General features: G+C 45.8%; 1 protein-coding gene across 1 annotated transcript in view; it reads left to right on the forward strand.

The window, feature by feature from the left end:
• The window catches only part of LOC129861374 (plasma membrane calcium-transporting ATPase 2-like), a 168137-nt gene that overhangs the window by 60340 nt on the left and 82433 nt on the right, over positions 1–25364 (forward strand). Inside the window, exons 11-13 of the mRNA XM_055932757.1 lie at positions 21651–21783; positions 21865–21974; positions 22952–23086. Coding sequence (XP_055788732.1) covers positions 21651–21783; positions 21865–21974; positions 22952–23086 — 378 coding nt within the window. The remainder of the gene's footprint in view (positions 1–21650; positions 21784–21864; positions 21975–22951; positions 23087–25364) is intronic.

The raw sequence follows: 25364 nt of genomic DNA on the forward strand, positions 1-25364 counted from the left end.
GAGACATTAACCTGGAGCTAACCCTGCAGATATCACTACTGGGTGACATTAACCTGGAGCTAACCCTGCAGATATCACTACTGGGAGACATTAACCTGGAGCTACTGGGAGACATTAACCTGGAGCTAACCCTGCAGATAGCTCTACTGTGAGACATTTACCTGGAGCTAACCCTGCAGATATCACTACTGGGAGACATTAACCTGGAGCTAACCCTGCAGATAGCACTACTGGCTGATTTTAAAAGTCATAGGCAATCGATCAATAATTTAATAATACTTTTAGCAAAAAAGTGCATTTACAATCTATAGAAACAATGAAAATAGAAAGGTTCAGTACTTTTGTGAAACTTCACAGTTGAAAAAAACATGACAAATTGAATATGGATGGTGTAGAGATAGATGGGAGGGGTTGAATGGAGCTGAAGGGTGGGACTAATAACAACAAATAATAATAAGATAACTAATGTAAAAAATAATGTCCGTAAAACGTATACGGGTTAAGAACTTTTGTGAAAGAGCACAGTTTGAAAGATTTGGCAAATATTAATCAAACTGGAAGGACATCAGAAATAGATGGGAGAGGTTGAGGGTAGAGGAAGGACATCAGTAATAGATGGGAGAGGTTAAGGGTAGAGGAAGGACATCAGTAATAGATGGAGAGATTGAGGGTAGAGGAAGGACATCAGTAATAGATGGGAGAGGTTGAGGGTAGAGGAAGGACATCAGTAATAGATGGGAGAGGTTAAGGGTAGAGGAAGGACATCAGTAATAGATGGGAGAGGTTAAGGGTAGAGGAAGGACATCAGTAATAGATGGGAGAGGTTGAGGGTAGAGGAAGGACATCAGAAATAGATTGGGAGAGCTTGAGGGTAGTGGAAGGACATCAGTAATAGATGGGAGAGGTTGAGGCTAGAGGAAGGACATCAGTAATAGATGGGAGAGGTTGAGGGTAGAGGAAGGACATCAGAAATAGATTGGGAGAGCTTGAGGGTAGTGGAAGGACATCAGTAATAGATGGGAGAGGTTGAGGCTAGAGGAAGGACATCAGTAATAGATGGGAGAGGTTGAGGGTAGAGGAAGGACATCAGTAATAGATGGAAGAGGATGAGGGTAGAGGAAGGACATCAGTAATAGATGGGAGAGGTTGAGGGTAGAGGAAGGACATCAGTAATAGATGGGAGAGGTTGAGGGTAGAGGAAGGACATCAGTAATAGATGGGAGAGGTGGAGGGTAGAGGAAGGACATCAGTAATAGATGGGAGAGGTTGAGGGTAGAGGAAGGACATCAGTAATAGATGGGAGAGGTTAAGGGTAGAGGAAGGACATCAGTAATAGATGGGAGAGGTTGAGGGTAGAAGAAGGACATCAGTAATAGATGGGAGAGGTTGAGGGTAGAGGAAGGACATCAGTAATAGATGGGAGAGGTTGAGGGTAGAGGAAGGACATCAGTAATAGATGGGAGAGGTTGAGGCTAGAGGAAGGACATCAGTAATAGATGGGAGAGGTTGAGGGTAGAGGAAGGACATCAGTAATAGATGGAAGAGGATGAGGGTAGAGGAAGGACATCAGTAATAGATGGGAGAGGTTGAGGGTAGAGGAAGGACATCAGTAATAGATGGGAGAGGTTGAGGGTAGAGGAAGGACATGGGTAATAGATGGGAGAGGTTGAGGGGAGAGGAAGGACATCAGTAATAGATGGGAGAGGTTGAGGGTAGAGGAAGGACATCAGTAATAGATGGGAGAGGTTGAGGGTAGAGGAAGGACATCAGTAATAGATGGGAGAGGTTGAGGGTAGAGGAAGGACATCAGTAATAGATGGGAGAGGTTGAGGGTAGAGGAAGGACATCAGTAATAGATGGGAGAGGTTGAGAGTAGAGGAAGGACATCAGTAATAGATGGGAGAGGTTGAGGGGAGAGGAAGGACATCAGTAATAGATGGGAGAGGTTGAGGGTAGAGGAAGGACATCAGTAATAGATGGGAGAGGTTGAGGGAATAGGAAGGACATCAGTAATAGATGAGAGAGGTTGAGAGTAGAGGAAGGACATCAGTAATAGATGGGAGAGGTTGAGGCTAGAGGAAGGACATCAGTAATAGATGGGAGAGGTTGAGGCTAGAGGAAGGACATCAGTAATAGATGGGAGAGGTTGAGAGTAGAGGAAGGACATCAGTAATAGATGGGAGAGGTTGAGGGGAGAGGAAGGACATCAGTAATAGATGGGAGAGGTTGAGAGTAGAGGAAGGACATCAGTAATAGATGGGAGAGGTTGAGGGGAGAGGAAGGACATCAGTAATAGATGGGAGAGGTTGAGGATAGAGGAAGGACATCAGTAATAGATGGAAGAGGATGAGGGTAGAGGAAGGACATCAGTAATATATGGGAGAAGATGAGGGTAGAGGAAGGACATCAGTAATCGATGGGAGAGGTTGACGGAATAGGAAGGACATCAGTAATAGATGAGAGAGGTTGAGAGTAGAGGAAGGACATCATTAATAGATGGGAGAGGTTGAGGCTAGAGGAAGGACATCAGTAATAGATGGGAGAGGTTGAGGCTAGAGGAAGAACCTCAGTAATAGATGGGAGAGGTTGAGGGTAGAGGAAGGACATCAGTAATAGATGGGAGAGGTTGAGAGTAGAGGAAGGACATCAGTAATAGATGGGAGAGGTTGAGGGGTGAGGAAAGACATCAGTAATAGATGGGAGAGGTTGAAGGTAGAGGAAGGACATCAGTAATAGATGGGAGAGGTTGAGGGTAGAGGAAGAACATCAGTAATAGATGGGAGAGGTTGAGAGTAGAGGAAGGACATCAGTAATAGATGGGAGAGGTTGAGGGTAGAGGAAGGACATCAGTAATAGATGGGAGAGGTTGAGAGTAGAGGAAGGACATCAGTAATAGATGGGAGAGGTTGAGGAAGGACATCAGTGATAGATGGGAGAGGTTGAGGGTAGTGGAAGGACATCAGTAATAGATGGGAGAGGTTGAGGGTAGTGGAAGGACATCAGTAATAGATGGGAGAGGTTGAGGGTAGAGGAAGGACATCAGTAATAGATGGGAGAGGTTGAGGGGAGAGGAAGGACATCAGTAATAGATGGGAGAGGTTGAGGGTAGAGGAAGGACATCAGTAATAGATGGGAGAGGTTGAGGGAATAGGAAGGACATCAGTAATAGATGAGAGAGGTTGAGAGTAGAGGAAGGACATCAGTAATAGATGGGAGAGGTTGAGGCTAGAGGAAGGACATCAGTAATAGATGGGAGAGGTGGAGGGTAGAGGAAGGACATCAGTAATAGATGGGAGAGGTTGAGAGTAGAGGAAGTAAGGACATCAGTAATAGATGGGAGAGGTTGAGGGGAGAGGAAGGACATCAGTAATAGATGGGAGAGGTTGAGAGTAGAGGAAGGACATCAGTAATAGATGGGAGAGGTTGAGGGGAGAGGAAGGACATCAGTAATAGATGGGAGAGGTTGAGAGTAGAGGAAGGACATCAGTAATAGATGGGAGAGGTTGAGGGAATAGGAAGGACATCAGTAATAGATGAGAGAGGTTGAGAGTAGAGGAAGGACATCATTAATAGATGGGAGAGGTTGAGGCTAGAGGAAGGACATCAGTAATAGATGGGAGAGGTTGAGGCTAGAGGAAGGACATCAGTGATAGATGGGAGAGGTTGAGGGTAGAGGAAGGACATCAGTAATAGATGGGAGAGGTTGAGGGGAGAGGAAAGACATCAGTAATAGATGGGAGAGGTTGAGGGTAGAGGAAGGACATCAGTAATAGATGGGAGAGGTTGAGAGTAGAGGAAGGACATCAGTAATAGATGGGAGAGGTTGAGGGTAGAGGAAGGACATCAGTAATAGATGGGAGAGGTTGAGGGTAGAGGAAGGACATCAGTAATAGATGGGAGAGGTTGAGGAAGGACATCAGTAATAGATGGGAGAGGTTGAGGGTAGTGGAAGGACATCAGTAATAGATGGGAGAGGTTGAGGGTAGAGGAAGGACATCAGTAATAGATGGGAGAGGTTGAGGGTAGAGGAAGGACATCAGAAATAGATGGGAGAGGTTGAGGGGAGAGGAAGAACATCAGTAATAGATGGGAGAGGTTGAGGGTAGAGGAAGGACATCAGAAATAGATGGAGAGGTTGAGGGTAGAGGAAGGACATCAGTAATAGATGGGAGAGGTTGAGGCTAGAGGAAGGACATCAGTAATAGATGGGAGAGGTTGAGGGTAGAGGAAGGACATCAGTAATAGATGGGAGAGGTTGAGGGTAGAGGAAGGACATCAGTAATAGATGGGAGAGGTTGAGGGTAGAGGAAGGACATCAGTAATAGATGGGAGAGGTTCAGGGTAGAGGAAGGACATCAGAAATAGATGGGAGAGGTTGAGGGTAGAGGAAGGACATGGGTAATAGATGGGAGAGGTTGAGGTTAGAGGAAGGACATCAGTAATAGATGGGAGAGGTTGAGGGTAGAGGAAGGACATCAGTAATAGATGGGAGAGGTTGAGGGTAGAGGGGGGACATCAGTAATAGATGGGAGAGGTTGAGGGTAGAGGAAGGACATCAGTAATAGATGGGAGAGGTTGAGGCTAGAGGAAGGACATCAGTAATAGATGGGAGAGGTTGAGGGTAGAGGAATGACATCAGTAATAGATGGAAGAGGATGAGGGTAGAGGAAGGACATCAGTAATAGATGGGAGAGGTTGAGGGTAGAGGAAGGACATCAGTAATAGATGGGAGAGGTTGAGGGTAGAGGAAGGACATGGGTAATAGATGGGAGAGGTTGAGGGGAGAGGAAGGACATCAGTAATAGATGGGAGAGGTTGAGGGTAGAGGAAGGACATCAGTAATAGATGGGAGAGGTTGAGGGTAGAGGAAGGACATCAGTAATAGATGGGAGAGGTTGAGGGTAGAGGAAGGACATCAGTAATAGATGGGAGAGGTTGAGGGTAGAGGAAGGACATCAGTAATAGATGGGAGAGGTTGAGAGTAGAGGAAGGACATCAGTAATAGATGGGAGAGGTTGAGGGGAGAGGAAGGACATCAGTAATAGATGGGAGAGGTTGAGGGTAGAGGAAGGACATCAGTAATAGATGGGAGAGGTTGAGGGAATAGGAAGGACATCAGTAATAGATGAGAGAGGTTGAGAGTAGAGGAAGGACATCAGTAATAGATGGGAGAGGTTGAGGCTAGAGGAAGGACATCAGTAATAGATGGGAGAGGTTGAGGGTAGAGGAAGGACATCAGTAATAGATGGAAGAGGTTGAGAGTAGAGGAAGGACATCAGTAATAGATGGGAGAGGTTGAGGGGAGAGGAAGGACATCAGTAATAGATGGGAGAGGTTGAGAGTAGAGGAAGGACATCAGTAATAGATGGGAGAGGTTGAGGGGAGAGGAAGGACATCAGTAATAGATGGGAGAGGTTGAGGATAGAGGAAGGACATCAGTAATAGATGGAAGAGGATGAGGGTAGAGGAAGGACATCAGTAATAGATGGGAGAGGTTGAGAGTAGAGGAAGGACATCAGTAATAGATGGGAGAGGTTGAGGGAATAGGAAGGACATCAGTAATAGATGAGAGAGGTTGAGAGTAGAGGAAGGACATCATTAATAGATGGGAGAGGTTGAGGCTAGAGGAAGGACATCAGTAATAGATGGGAGAGGTTGAGGCTAGAGGAAGAACCTCAGTAATAGATGGGAGAGGTTGAGGGTAGAGGAAGGACATCAGTAATAGATGGGAGAGGTTGAGGGGTGAGGAAAGACATCAGTAATAGATGGGAGAGGTTGAAGGTAGAGGAAGGACATCAGTAATAGATGGGAGAGGTTGAGGGTAGAGGAAGAACATCAGTAATAGATGGGAGAGGTTGAGAGTAGAGGAAGGACATCAGTAATAGATGGGAGAGGTTGAGGGTAGAGGAAGGACATCAGTAATAGATGGGAGAGGTTGAGAGTAGAGGAAGGACATCAGTAATAGATGGGAGAGGTTGAGGAAGGACATCAGTGATAGATGGGAGAGGTTGAGGGTAGTGGAAGGACATCAGTAATAGATGGGAGAGGTTGAGGGTAGTGGAAGGACATCAGTAATAGATGGGAGAGGTTGAGGGTAGAGGAAGGACATCAGTAATAGATGGGAGAGGTTGAGGGGAGAGGAAGGACATCAGTAATAGATGGGAGAGGTTGAGGGTAGAGGAAGGACATCAGTAATAGATGGGAGAGGTTGAGGGAATAGGAAGGACATCAGTAATAGATGAGAGAGGTTGAGAGTAGAGGAAGGACATCAGTAAAAGATGGGAGAGGTTGAGGCTAGAGGAAGGACATCAGTAATAGATGGGAGAGGTGGAGGGTAGAGGAAGGACATCAGTAATAGATGGGAGAGGTTGAGAGTAGAGGAAGGAAGGACATCAGTAATAGATGGGAGAGGTTGAGGGGAGAGGAAGGACATCAGTAATAGATGGGAGAGGTTGAGAGTAGAGGAAGGACATCAGTAATAGATGGGAGAGGTTGAGGGGAGAGGAAGGACATCAGTAATAGATGGGAGAGGTTGAGGATAGAGGAAGGACATCAGTAATAGATGGAAGAGGATGACGGTAGAGGAAGGACATCAGTAATATATGGGAGAAGATGAGGGTAGAGGAAGGACATCAGGAATAGATGGGAGAGGTTGAGGGTAGAGGAAGGACATCAGTAATAGATGGGAGAGGTTGAGGGAATAGGAAGGACATCAGTAATAGATGAGAGAGGTTGAGAGTAGAGGAAGGACATCATTAATAGATGGGAGAGGTTGAGGCTAGAGGAAGGACATCAGTAATAGATGGGAGAGGTTGAGGCTAGAGGAAGGACATCAGTGATAGATGGGAGAGGTTGAGGGTAGAGGAAGGACATCAGTAATAGATGGGAGAGGTTGAGGGGAGAGGAAAGACATCAGTAATAGATGGGAGAGGTTGAGGGTAGAGGAAGGACATCAGTAATAGATGGGAGAGGTTGAGGGTAGAGGAAGGACATCAGTAATAGATGGGAGAGGTTGAGAGTAGAGGAAGGACATCAGTAATAGATGGGAGAGGTTGAGGGTAGAGGAAGGACATCAGTAATAGATGGGAGAGGTTGAGGAAGGACATCAGTGATAGATGGGAGAGGTTGAGGGTAGTGGAAGGACATCAGTAATAGATGGGAGAGGTTGAGGGTAGTGGAAGGACATCAGTAATAGATGGGAGAGGTTGAGGGTAGAGGAAGGACATCAGTAATAGATGGGAGAGGTTGAGGGGAGAGGAAGGACATCAGTAATAGATGGGAGAGGTTGAGGGTAGAGGAAGGACATCAGTAATAGATGGGAGAGGTTGAGGGAATAGGAAGGACATCAGTAATAGATGAGAGAGGTTGAGAGTAGAGGAAGGACATCAGTAATAGATGGGAGAGGTTGAGGCTAGAGGAAGGACATCAGTAATAGATGGGAGAGGTGGAGGGTAGAGGAAGGACATCAGTAATAGATGGGAGAGGTTGAGAGTAGAGGAAGGAAGGACATCAGTAATAGATGGGAGAGGTTGAGGCTAGAGGAAGGACATCAGTAATAGATGGGAGAGGTTGAGGGTAGAGGAAGGACATCAGAAATAGATTGGGAGAGCTTGAGGGTAGTGGAAGGACATCAGTAATAGATGGGAGAGGTTGAGGCTAGAGGAAGGACATCAGTAATAGATGGGAGAGGTTGAGGGTAGAGGAAGGACATCAGTAATAGATGGAAGAGGATGAGGGTAGAGGAAGGACATCAGTAATAGATGGGAGAGGTTGAGGGTAGAGGAAGGACATCAGTAATAGATGGGAGAGGTTGAGGGTAGAGGAAGGACATCAGTAATAGATGGGAGAGGTGGAGGGTAGAGGAAGGACATCAGTAATAGATGGGAGAGGTTGAGGGTAGAGGAAGGACATCAGTAATAGATGGGAGAGGTTAAGGGTAGAGGAAGGACATCAGTAATAGATGGGAGAGGTTGAGGGTAGAAGAAGGACATCAGTAATAGATGGGAGAGGTTGAGGGTAGAGGAAGGACATCAGTAATAGATGGGAGAGGTTGAGGGTAGAGGAAGGACATCAGTAATAGATGGGAGAGGTTGAGGCTAGAGGAAGGACATCAGTAATAGATGGGAGAGGTTGAGGGTAGAGGAAGGACATCAGTAATAGATGGAAGAGGATGAGGGTAGAGGAAGGACATCAGTAATAGATGGGAGAGGTTGAGGGTAGAGGAAGGACATCAGTAATAGATGGGAGAGGTTGAGGGTAGAGGAAGGACATGGGTAATAGATGGGAGAGGTTGAGGGGAGAGGAAGGACATCAGTAATAGATGGGAGAGGTTGAGGGTAGAGGAAGGACATCAGTAATAGATGGGAGAGGTTGAGGGTAGAGGAAGGACATCAGTAATAGATGGGAGAGGTTGAGGGTAGAGGAAGGACATCAGTAATAGATGGGAGAGGTTGAGGGTAGAGGAAGGACATCAGTAATAGATGGGAGAGGTTGAGAGTAGAGGAAGGACATCAGTAATAGATGGGAGAGGTTGAGGGGAGAGGAAGGACATCAGTAATAGATGGGAGAGGTTGAGGGTAGAGGAAGGACATCAGTAATAGATGGGAGAGGTTGAGGGAATAGGAAGGACATCAGTAATAGATGAGAGAGGTTGAGAGTAGAGGAAGGACATCAGTAATAGATGGGAGAGGTTGAGGCTAGAGGAAGGACATCAGTAATAGATGGGAGAGGTTGAGGGTAGAGGAAGGACATCAGTAATAGATGGGAGAGGTTGAGAGTAGAGGAAGGACATCAGTAATAGATGGGAGAGGTTGAGGGGAGAGGAAGGACATCAGTAATAGATGGGAGAGGTTGAGAGTAGAGGAAGGACATCAGTAATAGATGGGAGAGGTTGAGGGGAGAGGAAGGACATCAGTAATAGATGGGAGAGGTTGAGGATAGAGGAAGGACATCAGTAATAGATGGAAGAGGATGAGGGTAGAGGAAGGACATCAGTAATATATGGGAGAAGATGAGGGTAGAGGAAGGACATCAGTAATCGATGGGAGAGGTTGACGGAATAGGAAGGACATCAGTAATAGATGAGAGAGGTTGAGAGTAGAGGAAGGACATCAGTAATAGATGGGAGAGGTTGAGGCTAGAGGAAGAACCTCAGTAATAGATGGGAGAGGTTGAGGGTAGAGGAAGGACATCAGTAATAGATGGGAGAGGTTGAGGCTAGAGGAAGAACCTCAGTAATAGATGGGAGAGGTTGAGGGTAGAGGAAGGACATCAGTAATAGATGGGAGAGGTTGAGAGTAGAGGAAGGACATCAGTAATAGATGGGAGAGGTTGAGGGGTGAGGAAAGACATCAGTAATAGATGGGAGAGGTTGAAGGTAGAGGAAGGACATCAGTAATAGATGGGAGAGGTTGAGGGTAGAGGAAGAACATCAGTAATAGATGGGAGAGGTTGAGAGTAGAGGAAGGACATCAGTAATAGATGGGAGAGGTTGAGGGTAGAGGAAGGACATCAGTAATAGATGGGAGAGGTTGAGAGTAGAGGAAGGACATCAGTAATAGATGGGAGAGGTTGAGGAAGGACATCAGTGATAGATGGGAGAGGTTGAGGGTAGTGGAAGGACATCAGTAATAGATGGGAGAGGTTGAGGGTAGTGGAAGGACATCAGTAATAGATGGGAGAGGTTGAGGGTAGAGGAAGGACATCAGTAATAGATGGGAGAGGTTGAGGGGAGAGGAAGGACATCAGTAATAGATGGGAGAGGTTGAGGGTAGAGGAAGGACATCAGTAATAGATGGGAGAGGTTGAGGGAATAGGAAGGACATCAGTAATAGATGAGAGAGGTTGAGAGTAGAGGAAGGACATCAGTAATAGATGGGAGAGGTTGAGGCTAGAGGAAGGACATCAGTAATAGATGGGAGAGGTGGAGGGTAGAGGAAGGACATCAGTAATAGATGGGAGAGGTTGAGAGTAGAGGAAGGAAGGACATCAGTAATAGATGGGAGAGGTTGAGGGGAGAGGAAGGACATCAGTAATAGATGGGAGAGGTTGAGAGTAGAGGAAGGACATCAGTAATAGATGGGAGAGGTTGAGGGGAGAGGAAGGACATCAGTAATAGATGGGAGAGGTTGAGGATAGAGGAAGGACATCAGTAATAGATGGAAGAGGATGACGGTAGAGGAAGGACATCAGTAATATATGGGAGAAGATGAGGGTAGAGGAAGGACATCAGTAATAGATGGGAGAGGTTGAGGGTAGAGGAAGGACATCAGTAATAGATGGGAGAGGTTGAGGGAATAGGAAGGACATCAGTAATAGATGAGAGAGGTTGAGAGTAGAGGAAGGACATCATTAATAGATGGGAGAGGTTGAGGCTAGAGGAAGGACATCAGTAATAGATGGGAGAGGTTGAGGCTAGAGGAAGGACATCAGTGATAGATGGGAGAGGTTGAGGGTAGAGGAAGGACATCAGTAATAGATGGGAGAGGTTGAGGGGAGAGGAAAGACATCAGTAATAGATGGGAGAGGTTGAGGGTAGAGGAAGGACATCAGTAATAGATGGGAGAGGTTGAGAGTAGAGGAAGGACATCAGTAATAGATGGGAGAGGTTGAGGGTAGAGGAAGGACATCAGTAATAGATGGGAGAGGTTGAGGGTAGAGGAAGGACATCAGTAATAGATGGGAGAGGTTGAGGAAGGACATCAGTAATAGATGGGAGAGGTTGAGGGTAGTGGAAGGACATCAGTAATAGATGGGAGAGGTTGAGGGTAGAGGAAGGACATCAGTAATAGATGGGAGAGGTTGAGGGTAGAGGAAGGACATCAGAAATAGATGGGAGAGGTTGAGGGGAGAGGAAGAACATCAGTAATAGATGGGAGAGGTTGAGGGTAGAGGAAGGACATCAGAAATAGATGGAGAGGTTGAGGGTAGAGGAAGGACATCAGTAATAGATGGGAGAGGTTGAGGCTAGAGGAAGGACATCAGTAATAGATGGGAGAGGTTGAGGGTAGAGGAAGGACATCAGTAATAGATGGGAGAGGTTGAGGGTAGAGGAAGGACATCAGTAATAGATGGGAGAGGTTGAGGGTAGAGGAAGGACATCAGTAATAGATGGGAGAGGTTCAGGGTAGAGGAAGGACATCAGAAATAGATGGGAGAGGTTGAGGGTAGAGGAAGGACATGGGTAATAGATGGGAGAGGTTGAGGTTAGAGGAAGGACATCAGTAATAGATGGGAGAGGTTGAGGGTAGAGGAAGGACATCAGTAATAGATGGGAGAGGTTGAGGGTAGAGGGAGGACATCAGTAATAGATGGGAGAGGTTGAGGGTAGAGGAAGGACATCAGTAATAGATGGGAGAGGTTGAGGCTAGAGGAAGGACATCAGTAATAGATGGGAGAGGTTGAGGGTAGAGGAAGGACATCAGTAATAGATGGAAGAGGATGAGGGTAGAGGAAGGACATCAGTAATAGATGGGAGAGGTTGAGGGTAGAGGAAGGACATCAGTAATAGATGGGAGAGGTTGAGGGTAGAGGAAGGACATGGGTAATAGATGGGAGAGGTTGAGGGGAGAGGAAGGACATCAGTAATAGATGGGAGAGGTTGAGGGTAGAGGAAGGACATCAGTAATAGATGGGAGAGGTTGAGGGTAGAGGAAGGACATCAGTAATAGATGGGAGAGGTTGAGGGTAGAGGAAGGACATCAGTAATAGATGGGAGAGGTTGAGGGTAGAGGAAGGACATCAGTAATAGATGGGAGAGGTTGAGAGTAGAGGAAGGACATCAGTAATAGATGGGAGAGGTTGAGGGGAGAGGAAGGACATCAGTAATAGATGGGAGAGGTTGAGGGTAGAGGAAGGACATCAGTAATAGATGGGAGAGGTTGAGGGAATAGGAAGGACATCAGTAATAGATGAGAGAGGTTGAGAGTAGAGGAAGGACATCAGTAATAGATGGGAGAGGTTGAGGCTAGAGGAAGGACATCAGTAATAGATGGGAGAGGTTGAGGGTAGAGGAAGGACATCAGTAATAGATGGGAGAGGTTGAGAGTAGAGGAAGGACATCAGTAATAGATGGGAGAGGTTGAGGGGAGAGTAAGGACATCAGTAATAGATGGGAGAGGTTGAGGATAGAGGAAGGACATCAGTAATAGATGGAAGAGGATGAGGGTAGAGGAAGGACATCAGTAATATATGGGAGAAGATGAGGGTAGAGGAAGGACATCAGTAATCGATGGGAGAGGTTGAGGGAATAGGAAGGACATCAGTAATAGATGAGAGAGGTTGAGAGTAGAGGAAGGACATCATTAATAGATGGGAGAGGTTGAGGCTAGAGGAAGGACATCAGTAATAGATGGGAGAGGTTGAGGCTAGAGGAAGAACCTCAGTAATAGATGGGAGAGGTTGAGGGTAGAGGAAGGACATCAGTAATAGATGGGAGAGGTTGAGAGTAGAGGAAGGACATCAGTAATAGATGGGAGAGGTTGAGGGGTGAGGAAAGACATCAGTAATAGATGGGAGAGGTTGAAGGTAGAGGAAGGACATCAGTAATAGATGGGAGAGGTTGAGGGTAGAGGAAGAACATCAGTAATAGATGGGAGAGGTTGAGAGTAGAGGAAGGACATCAGTAATAGATGGGAGAGGTTGAGGGTAGAGGAAGGACATCAGTAATAGATGGGAGAGGTTGAGAGTAGAGGAAGGACATCAGTAATAGATGGGAGAGGTTGAGGAAGGACATCAGTGATAGATGGGAGAGGTTGAGGGTAGTGGAAGGACATCAGTAATAGATGGGAGAGGTTGAGGGTAGTGGAAGGACATCAGTAATAGATGGGAGAGGTTGAGGGTAGAGGAAGGACATCAGTAATAGATGGGAGAGGTTGAGGGGAGAGGAAGGACATCAGTAATAGATGGGAGAGGTTGAGGGTAGAGGAAGGACATCAGTAATAGATGGGAGAGGTTGAGGGAATAGGAAGGACATCAGTAATAGATGAGAGAGGTTGAGAGTAGAGGAAGGACATCAGTAATAGATGGGAGAGGTTGAGGCTAGAGGAAGGACATCAGTAATAGATGGGAGAGGTGGAGGGTAGAGGAAGGACATCAGTAATAGATGGGAGAGGTTGAGAGTAGAGGAAGGAAGGACATCAGTAATAGATGGGAGAGGTTGAGGGGAGAGGAAGGACATCAGTAATAGATGGGAGAGGTTGAGAGTAGAGGAAGGACATCAGTAATAGATGGGAGAGGTTGAGGGGAGAGGAAGGACATCAGTAATAGATGGGAGAGGTTGAGGATAGAGGAAGGACATCAGTAATAGATGGAAGAGGATGACGGTAGAGGAAGGACATCAGTAATATATGGGAGAAGATGAGGGTAGAGGAAGGACATCAGTAATAGATGGGAGAGGTTGAGGGTAGAGGAAGGACATCAGTAATAGATGGGAGAGGTTGAGGGAATAGGAAGGACATCAGTAATAGATGAGAGAGGTTGAGAGTAGAGGAAGGACATCATTAATAGATGGGAGAGGTTGAGGCTAGAGGAAGGACATCAGTAATAGATGGGAGAGGTTGAGGCTAGAGGAAGGACATCAGTGATAGATGGGAGAGGTTGAGGGTAGAGGAAGGACATCAGTAATAGATGGGAGAGGTTGAGGGGAGAGGAAAGACATCAGTAATAGATGGGAGAGGTTGAGGGTAGAGGAAGGACATCAGTAATAGATGGGAGAGGTTGAGGGTAGAGGAAGGACATCAGTAATAGATGGGAGAGGTTGAGAGTAGAGGAAGGACATCAGTAATAGATGGGAGAGGTTGAGGGTAGAGGAAGGACATCAGTAATAGATGGGAGAGGTTGAGGAAGGACATCAGTGATAGATGGGAGAGGTTGAGGGTAGTGGAAGGACATCAGTAATAGATGGGAGAGGTTGAGGGTAGTGGAAGGACATCAGTAATAGATGGGAGAGGTTGAGGGTAGAGGAAGGACATCAGTAATAGATGGGAGAGGTTGAGGGGAGAGGAAGGACATCAGTAATAGATGGGAGAGGTTGAGGGTAGAGGAAGGACATCAGTAATAGATGGGAGAGGTTGAGGGAATAGGAAGGACATCAGTAATAGATGAGAGAGGTTGAGAGTAGAGGAAGGACATCAGTAATAGATGGGAGAGGTTGAGGGTAGAGGAAGGACATCAGTAATAGATGGGAGAGGTGGAGGGTAGAGGAAGGACATCAGTAATAGATGGGAGAGGTTGAGAGTAGAGGAAGGAAGGACATCAGTAATAGATGGGAGAGGTTGAGGGGAGAGGAAGGACATCAGTAATAGATGGGAGAGGTTGAGAGTAGAGGAAGGACATCAGTAATAGATGGGAGAGGTTGAGGGGAGAGGAAGGACATCAGTAATAGATGGGAGAGGTTGAGGATAGAGGAAGGACATCAGTAATAGATGGAAGAGGATGACGGTAGAGGAAGGACATCAGTAATATATGGGAGAAGATGAGGGTAGAGGAAGGACATCAGTAATAGATGGGAGAGGTTGAGGGTAGAGGAAGGACATCAGTAATAGATGGGAGAGGTTGAGGGAATAGGAAGGACATCAGTAATAGATGAGAGAGGTTGAGAGTAGAGGAAGGACATCATTAATAGATGGGAGAGGTTGAGGCTAGAGGAAGGACATCAGTAATAGATGGGAGAGGTTGAGGCTAGAGGAAGGACATCAGTGATAGATGGGAGAGGTTGAGGGTAGAGGAAGGACATCAGTAATAGATGGGAGAGGTTGAGGGGAGAGGAAAGACATCAGTAATAGATGGGAGAGGTTTAGGGTAGAGGAAGGACATCAGTAATAGATGGGAGAGGTTGAGGGTAGAGGAAGGACATCAGTAATAGATGGGAGAGGTTGAGAGTAGAGGAAGGACATCAGTAATAGATGGGAGAGGTTGAGGGTAGAGGAAGGACATCAGTAATAGATGGGAGAGGTTGAGGGTAGAGGAAGGACATCAGTAATAGATGGGAGAGGTTGAGGAAGGACATCAGTAATAGATGGGAGAGGTTGAGGGTAGTGGAAGGACATCAGTAATAGATGGGAGAGGTTGAGGGTAGAGGAAGGACATCAGTAATAGATGGGAGAGGTTGAGGGTAGAGGAAGGACATCAGAAATAGATGGGAGAGGTTGAGGGGAGAGGAAGAACATCAGTAATAGATGGGAGAGGTTGAGGGTAGAGGAAGGACATCAGAAATAGATGGAGAGGTTGAGGGTAGAGGAAGGACATCAGTAATAGATGGGAGAGGTTGAGGCTAGAGGAAGGACATCAGTAATAGATGGGAGAGGTTGAGGGTAGAGGAAGGACATCAGTAATAGATGGGAGAGGTTGAGGGTAGAGGAAGGACATCAGTAATATATGGGAGAGGTTGAGGGTAGAGGAAGGACATCAGTAATAGATGGGAGAGGTTCAGGGTAGAGGAAGGACATCAGAAATAGATGGGAGAGGTTGAGGGTAGAGGAAGGACATGGGTAATAGATGGGAGAGGTTGAGGTTAGAGGAAGGACATCAGTAATAGATGGGAGAGGTTGAGGGTAGAGGAAGGACATCAGTAATAGATGGGAGAGGTTGAGGGTAGAGGGAGGACATCAGTAATAGATGGAGAGGTTGAGGGTAGAGGAAGGACATCAGTAATAGATGGAGAGGTTGAGGGGAGAGGAAAAACATCAGTAATAGATGGGAGAGGTTGAGGGTAGAGGAAGGACATCAGAAATAGATGGAGAGGTTGAGGGTAGAGGAAGGACATCAGTAATAGATGGGAGAGGTTGAGGCTAGAGGAAGGACATCAGTAATAGATGGGAGAGGTTGAGGGTAGAGGAAGGACATCAGTAATAGATGGGAGAGGTTGAGGGTAGAGGAAGGACATCAGTAATAGATGGGAGAGGTTGAGGGTAGAGGAAGGACATCAGTAATAGATGGGAGAGTTTCAGGGTAGAGGAAGGACATCAGAAATAGATGGGAGAGGTTGAGGGTAGAGGAAGGACATGGGTAATAGATGGGAGAGGTTGAGGTTAGAGGAAGGACATCAGTAATAGATGGGAGAGGTTGAGGGTAGAGGAAGGACATCAGTAATAGATGGGAGAGGTTGAGGGTAGAGGGAGGACATCAGTAATAGATGGAGAGGTTGAGGGTAGAGGAAGGACATCAGTAATAGATGGAGAGGTTGAGAGTAGAGGAAGGACATAGGTAATAGATGGGAGAGGTTGAGGGTAGAGGAAGGACATCAGTAATAGATGGGAGAGGTTGAGGGTAGAGGAAGGACATCAGTAATAGATGGGAGAGGTTGAGGGTAGAGGAAGGACATCAGTAATAGATGGGAGAGTTTCAGGGTAGAGGAAGGACATCAGAAATAGATGGGAGAGGTTGAGGGTAGAGGAAGGACATCAGTAATAGATGGGAGAGGTTGAGGTTAGAGGAAGGACATCAGTAATAGATGGGAGAGGTTGAGGGTAGAGGAAGGACATCAGTAATAGATGGGAGAGGTTGAGGGTAGAGGGAGGACATCAGTAATAGATGGAGAGGTTGAGGGTAGAGGAAGGACATCAGTAATAGATGGAGAGGTTGAGAGTAGAGGAAGGACATAGGTAATAGATGGGAGAGGTTGAGAGTAGAGGAAGGACATCAGTAATAGATGGGAGAGGTTGAGGAAGGACATCAGTGATAGATGGGAGAGGTTGAGGGTAGTGGAAGGACATCAGTAATAGATGGGAGAGGTTGAGGGTAGAGGAAGGACATCAGAAATAGATGGGAGAGGTTGAGGGTAGAGGAAGGACATCAGTAATAGATGGAGAGGTTGAGGGTAGAGGAAGGACATCAGTAATAGATGGAGAGGTTGAGAGTAGAGGAAGGACATAGGTAATAGATGGGAGAGGTTGAGGGTAGAGGAAGGACATCAGTAATAGATGGGAGAGGTTGAGGGTAGAGGAAGGACATCAGTAATAGATGGGAGAGGTTGAGGGTAGAGGAAGGACATCAGAAATAGATGGGAGAGGTTGAGGGTAGAGGAAGGACATCAGTAATAGATGGAGAGGTTGAGGGTAGAGGAAGGACATGGGTAAAAACAAACTAAATAGAATGTGTCCGTAAAATGTATATAGTAGGTACAAGCTGGAGTAGACGCCTAAGCGTTGTTGTTCACTCGTTTACTCCAATTGGGGAGGGGTGGTAGGGTTAGAAAGTAAAAGGAAAATATATTTAAAATAAATATGTATGTATGTATATGTATGTATATGTATGTATGATATTTGCTAAAAATATATGGGGGATTGGAAGTGATGCAGACAATTACATTGATGGAAGCCACAATCTATCTGCAGTATTGAAGCTGATCTAGCCCCTAAAACAAAGGCACCTAAAGGACTCAGACCAGGAGAAACAAGATTCTCTGGTCTGATGAACCCAAGATTGAACTCTGCCCTGAATGCCAAGCGTCACATCTGGAGGAAACCAGGCACCATCCCTACGGTGAAGCATGGTGGTGGCAGCATCCCTACGGTGAAGCATGGTGGTGGCAGCATCCCTACGGTGAAGCATGTAGGTGGCAGCATCCCTACGGTGAAGCATGGTGGTGGCAGCATCCCTACGGTGAAGCATGGTGGTGGCAGCATCCCTACGGTGAAGCATGGTGGTGGCAGCATCCCTACGGTGAAGCATGGTGGTGGCACCATCCCTACGGTGAAGCATGGTGGTGGCAGCATCCCTACGGTGAAGCATGGTGGTGGCAGCATCCCTACGGTGAAGCATGGTGGTGGCAGCATCATGCTGTGGTGATGTTGTTCATCGGCAGGGACTGGGAGACTAGTCAGGATCGAGGGAAAGATGAACAGAGCAAAGTACAGAGAGATCCTTGATGAAAAGCTGCTCCGGAGCCTCAGGACCTCAGACTGGGGTGAAGGTTCACCTTCCAACAGGACAACAACCCTAAACACACAGCCAAGACAACGTAGGAGTGGCTTCGGGACAAGTCTCTGAATGTCCTTGAGTGGCCCAGCCAGAGCCCGGACTTGAACCTGATCGAACATCTCTGGAGAGACCTGAAAATAGCTGTGCAGCAATGCTCCCCATCCAACCTGACAGAGCTTGAGAGCATCTGCAGAGAACAATGGGAGAAACTCCCCAAATACAGGTGTGCCAAGTTTGTAGCGTCATACCCAAGAAGACTCGAGACTGTAATTGCTGCCAAAGGTGCTGAACAAGAACTGAGTAAAGGGTCTGAATACTTATGGAAGTATGATATTTCAGCTTTTTATTTTTAATAACTTTGCTAAAATTTCTAAAAACCTGTTTTTGCTATGTCATTTTGGGGTATTGTGTGTAGATTGAGGGGGAAAAAAACAATTGAATCAATTTTAGAATAAGGCTGTAATGTTACAAAATGTGGAAAAAGTCAAGGGGTCTGAATACTTTCTGAATGCACTGTATAAAAAAATTGATATTTTCGAAATATAAAATAACTTTACTTAAAGACAGTCACCTTATTGGATGGCGCTGCCAATAAACTGCCTGGACATAATGAACATCTTGAAGATTGTCACATGAATAACCTCACTGACGATCAAACTCAACACATATCATACAGAACCATCGACCACACCCCAAACATTTCTTCAAGACAGCATGGCCACAAAATGGTTGCTCACAGGAATAAACCAACAGCAGCAACGCCGTACAGCCTATACATACATGCCCTTCCTGTCCTCCCTTAGTAAGGGTGATAAGGGAAACAATGACAAACTTTGGTTCCTAGCAAGTCATGGTCTTGTAACTGAAGAATATTGTGTAACTGATTGAGATTTAGATGAGGGTTATGGTGATACCCATCTACCGTGGGATTCCAGTTGACCCTTTACTGCAGTGGGATAAATCAGGGTATTTAGATATTAGTCAACCAATAATACGTACCCAGATATCAGACAACCAATAATACGTACCCAGATATCAGACAACCAATAATACGTACCCAGATATCAGACAACCAATAATACGTACCCAGATATCAGTCAACCAATAATACGTACCCAGATATCAGACAACCAATAATACGTACCCAGATATCAGACAACCAATAATATGTACCCAGATATCAGACAACCAATAATACGTACCCAGATATCAGACAACCAATAATACGTACCCAGATATCAGACAACCAATAATACGTACCCAGATATCAGACAACCAATAATATGTACCCAGATATCAGACAACCAATAATACGTACCCAGATATCAGACAACCAATAATATGTACCCAGATATCAGACAACCAATAATATGTACCCAGATATCAGACAACCAATAATATGTACCCAGATATCAGACAACCAATAATAGGATACATGAATTAGTGACCTTAATCAAGTACAAGGGAGGAGCAAAAAACCGTCAGACACTCGGCCCTCTGGGGAATGAGTTGGACACATGGTGTATAGGCTGTGTATAGAGGGTCTACGGTGACGTTGAGAGGGGGGGGGTCTACGGTGACGTTGAGGGGTGGGTCTACGGTGACGTTGAGGGGGGAGTCTACGGTGACGTTGAGAGGGGGGGTCTACGGTGACGTTGAGAGGGGGGGGTCTACGGTGACGTTGAGGGGTGGGTCTACGGTGACGTTGAGGGGGGGTCTACGGTGACGTTGAGGGGGGGTCTACGGTGACGTTGAGGGGGGTCTACTGTGACGTTGAGAGGGGGGGTCTACGGTGACGTTGAGAGGGGGGGGGGTCTAAGGTGACGTTGAGAGGGGGGGGTCTACGGTGGCGTTGAGAGGGGGGGGTCTACGGTGGCGTTGAGAGGGGGGGTTTAAGGTGACGTTGAGGGAGGGTCTAAGGTGACGTTGAGGGGGGGTCTAAGGTGACGTTGAGGGGGGGTCTAAGGTGACGTTGAGGGGGGGTCTAAGGTGACGTTGGCAGGGGGGGGTCTAAGGTGACGTTGAGGGGGGGTCGAAGGTGACGTTGAGAGGGGGGGTCTACGGTGGCGTTGAGAGGGGGGGGTTTAAAGTGACATATGAGATTGTTTTGAAGATGGTCATACTATGAATCATTTAGCTATTTGATTTAGACTTGCTGGACCTTTTGGTCTAAAACAAAATCATAATAGGCCAGCAGCATACCACCCTGCATACCACCCTGCATACCACCCTGCTGCAGCATACCACCCTGCATACCACCCTGCTGCAGCATACCACCCTGCATACCACCCTGCTGCAGCATACCACCCTGCATACCACCCTGCATACCACCCTGCATACCACCCTGCATACCACCCTGCATCCCACTGAAGTGGTGTTGGAGGGCCAGTAGGAGGCACTCTTTCCTCTGGTCTAAAAAATATCCCAATGCCCCAGGGCAGTGATTGGGGACACTGCCCTGTGTAGGGTGCTGTCTTTCGGATGGGACGTTAAACGGGTGTCCTGACTCTCTGAGGTCATTAAAGATCCCATGGCACTTATCGTAAGAGTAGGGGTGTTAACCCTGGTGTCCTGGCTAAATTCCCAATCTGACCCTCAAACCATCATGGTCACCTAATAATCCCCAGTTTACAATTGGCTCATTCATCCCCCTCCTCTCCCCTGTAACTATTCCCCAGGTCGTTGCTGCAAATGAGAACGTGTTCTCAGTCAACTTACCTGGTAAAATAACGGTAAAATAAAATAAATAAAAAAATCCTAAGAAACAAGGTTTTGAAGTGTTTGTCCTTTTTCTAGAAGGTAGAAAAAAACTCAGGTTTCATTTTTACTCGTATTTAACCCCTTTATACTATATACTATACTACCTTTATACTTTATACTATACTACCTTTATACTTTATACTATACTACCTTTATACTTTATACTATACTACCTTTATACTTTATACTATACTACCTTTATACTTTGTACTATACTACCTTTATACTTTATACTATACTACCTTTATACTTCCATTCATTTTTTAAAACCTGGTACTGTTTTAAAAAATTATTTTACTTAGATTGATCTGTCTAACTTTTCGATGTTACAATTGTACTTAAAAATGTATATATTTTCAGGGGCCTCCCGGGTGGCGCAGTGGTCTAGAACACTGCATCGCAGCGCTAGCTGCGCCACCAGAGTCTCTGGGTTCGCGCCCAGGCTCTGTCGCAGCCGGCCGCTACCGGGAGGTCCGTGGGGCGACGCACAATTGGCTTAGCGTCGTCCGGGTTAGGGAGGGTTTGGCCGGTAGGGATATCCTTGTCTCATCGCGCTCCAGCGACTCCTGTGGCGGGCCGGGCGCAGTGCGCGCTAACCGAGGGGGGCGGGTGCACGGTGTTTCCTCCTTGGTGCGGCTGGCTTCCGGGTTGGAGGCGCGCTGTGTTAAGAAGCAGTGCGGCTTGGTTGGGTTGTGCTTCGGAGGACGCATGGCTTTCGACCGTCGTCTCTCCCGAGCCCGTACGGGAGTTGTAGCGAAGAGACAAGATAGTAATTACTAGCGATTGGATACCACGAAAATTGGGGAGAAAAGGGGATAAAATTTAAAATAAAAAATAAAAAAAATAAAATAAAATAAAAATGTATGTATTTTCTAAGGTGTTTGGTCCGTTGCTCAGAGCTGTTGACCCAGCTGGTAGTTTTACCGTTTTAGCTAACCCTAGTCGGCAGGTGTCCCTCTCTCCTCCTGTAGAAAATGATGAAGGATAATAACCTGGTGCGTCACCTGGATGCGTGTGAGACGATGGGGAACGCCACGGCCATCTGCTCCGACAAGACCGGCACTCTGACCACCAACCGCATGACTGTCGTACAGACCTTCCTAGGTAACGCACGCACGCACGCACACGCACGCACACGCACACGCACAGTGTCCCTGTAGTAAAGTGTGTCTTGTGTGTTTGTAGGTGACCAGCACCACCGGTCAGTTCCGGAACCAGAACAGGTCAACCCCAAGACTCTGGAACTACTGGTCAACGCCATCGCTATCAACAGTGCCTACACGTCCAAGATCATGGTGCAGAGAGGGACGGGGGGTGGACGGGAGGAGATAGGGACAGACTGACACCAACACTGAGACTGAGAGACGGAGAAAAAGACAAGAGACACACAAACACTGAGACTGAGAGACGGCGACAGAGAAAAAGACAAGAGACACACAAACACTGAGACTGAGAGACGGAGACAGAGAAAAAGACAAGAGACTGACACCAACATTGAGACTGAGAGACGGAGACAGAGAAAAAGACAAGAGACTGACAAACACTGAGACTGAGAGACGGAGATATAGACAAGAGACTGACACGAACACTGAGACTGAGAGACGGAGAAATAGACAAGAGACTGACAAACACTGAGACTGAGAGACGGAGATATAGACAAGAGACTGACACCAACACTGAGACTGAGAGACGGAGAAATAGACAAGAGACTGACACCAACACTGAGACTGAGAGACGGAGACGGAGATATAGACAAGAGACTGACACCAACACTGAGACTGAGAGACGGAGACGGAGAAATAGACAAGAGACTGACACCAACACTGAGACTGAGAGACGGAGACGGAGAAATAGACAAGAGACTGACACCAACACTGAGACTGAGAGACGGAGAAATAGACAAGAGACTGACGACAGACTAACAGACGGACAGTATTTGACTGACACCAACACTGAGACTGACAGACGGACAGTATTTGACTGACACCAACACTGAGACTGACAGACGGACAGTATTTGACTGACACCAACACTGAAACTGACAGACGGACAGTATTTGACTGACACCAACACTGAAACTGACAGACGGACAGTATTTGACTGACACCAACACTGAAACTGACAGACGGACAGTATTTGACTGACACCAACACTGAGACTGACAGACGGACAGTATTTGACTGACACCAACACTGAAACTGACAGACGGACAGTATTTGTTGGTCAATACTAATAGTACATGTTTACCACCCCCCCCCCCCCCCCCCCCCAGCCTGCAGACCAGGAGGGGGGTCTAGCTAAGCAGGTGGGGAACAAGACAGAGTGTGGCCTGCTGGGCTTCGTTCTGGACCTACAGCAAGACTACAGCGCTGTCCGAGACCGGGTCCCTGAGGAACAACTATTCAAGGTTAGTTTATTAAATACACCGAACGTTATTATCATCTAACAACTGTTTAACGGTTATTTTATCAGGGAATCATACTGAGGCCAAAGGTCTCTTTTACGGATGAGACCTGATTTACATCAATTACAGAAAATACACACATCAATATATATCCAAAATACAAGCAGAAAGAACACAGGGTCATAAACAACACATTCATCAGTAATAAGGATCAGCTTTCTGAATGGACCTAGAGGCACCAGAACATCACATTCATCAGTAATAAGGATCAGCTTTCTGAATGGACCTAGAGACACCAGAACATCACATTCATCAGTAATAAGGATCAGCTTTCTGAATGGACCTAGAGGCACCAGAACATCACATTCATCAGTAATAAGGTCCTCTAATCAGCTTTCTGAATGGACCTAGAGGCACCAGAACATCACATTCATCAGTAATAAGGATCAGCTTTCTGAATGGACCTAGAGGCACCAGAACATCACATTCATCAGTAATAAGGATCAGCTTTCTGAATGGACCTAGAGGCACCAGAACATCACATTCATCAGTAATAAGGATCAGCTTTCTGAATGGACCTAGAGGCACCAGAACATCACATTCATCAGTAATAAGGATCAGCTTTCTGAATGGACCTAGAGGCACCAGAACATCACATTCATCAGTAATAAGGTCCTCTAATCAGCTTTCTGAATGGACCTAGAGGCACCAGAACATCACATTCATCAGTAATAAGGATCAGCTTTCTGAATGGACCTAGAGGCACCAGAACATCACATTCATCAGTAATAAGGATCAGCTTTCTGAATGGACCTAGAGGCACCAGAACATCACATTCATCAGTAATAAGGTCCTCTAATCAGCTTTCTGAATGGACCTAGAGGCACCAGAACATCACATTCATCAGTAATAAGGTCCTCTAATCAGCTTTCTGAATGGACCTAGAGGCACCAGAACATCACATTCATCAGTAATAAGGATCAGCTTTCTGAATGGACCTAGAGGCACCAGAACATCACATTCATCAGTAATAAGGTCCTCTAATAAGCTTTCTGAATGGACCTAGAGGCACCAGAACATCACATTCATCAGTAATAAGGATCAGCTTTCTGAATGGACCTAGAGGCACCAGAACATCACATTCATCAGTAATAAGGTCCTCTAATCAGCTTTCTGAATGGACCTAGAGGCACCTATTTCAATTCTATACAACTATACAAGGTTAGTTATTACATCAGTTAGTAGGTTATTATATTACAAGATAACATCTATACGAGGTTTGTTATTACATCAGTTATTAGGTTATTATATTACAAGATAACTATAGAAGGTTAGCTTACATAATATTGCATTATAAGATAACTATACAAGGTTAGCGTACATAATATTACATTATAAGATAACTATACAATGTTATCTTACATAATATTACATTATAAGATAACTATACAAGGTTAGCTTACATAATATTACATTATAAGATAACTATACAAGGTTAGCTTACATAATATTGTATTATAAGATAACTATACAAGGTTAGCGTACATAATATTACATTATAAGATAACTATACAATGTTATCTTACATAATATTACATTATAAGATAACTATACAAGGTTAGCTTACATAATATTACATTATAAGATAACTATACAAGGTTATCTTACATAATATTACATTGTAAGATAACTATACAAGGTAGGTTATTACATCCTCTTACTGTACAGTGCCTTCGGAAAGTATTCAGACCCCTTTGACTTTTTCCACAATTTGTTACATTACAGCCTTATTCTACAATGGATTGAATAAAAATTATTCCTCAGCAATCTACACACAACACCCCATGATGACATCACAATACCCCATAATGACATCACAATACCCCATAATGACATAGCGTAAACAAATGTGTTAAAACTAAATAGAAAAAATATGTTATTTACGTATGTATTCAAACCCTTTGCTATGAGACTCAAAAGTGAGCTCAGCTACTCTTCCTGGGGTTTATTATGGATCCCCATTAGCAGCAGCTACTCTTCCTGGGGTTTATTATGGATCCCCATTAGCTTCAGCTACTCTTCCTGGGGTTTATTATGGATCCCCATTAGCAGCAGCTACTCTTCCTGGGGTTTGTTATGGATCCCCATTAGCAGCAGCTACTCTTCCTGGGGTTTATAAAGGATCCCCATTAGCAGCAGCTACTCTTCCTGGGGTTTGTTATGGATCCCCATTAGCAGCAGCTACTCTTCCTGGGGTTTATAAAGGATCCCCATTAGCAGC

The sequence above is a fragment of the Salvelinus fontinalis genome, chromosome 8 (genome assembly GCF_029448725.1).
Source record: "Salvelinus fontinalis isolate EN_2023a chromosome 8, ASM2944872v1, whole genome shotgun sequence".
Classification (NCBI taxonomy): Eukaryota; Metazoa; Chordata; class Actinopteri; order Salmoniformes; family Salmonidae; genus Salvelinus; species Salvelinus fontinalis.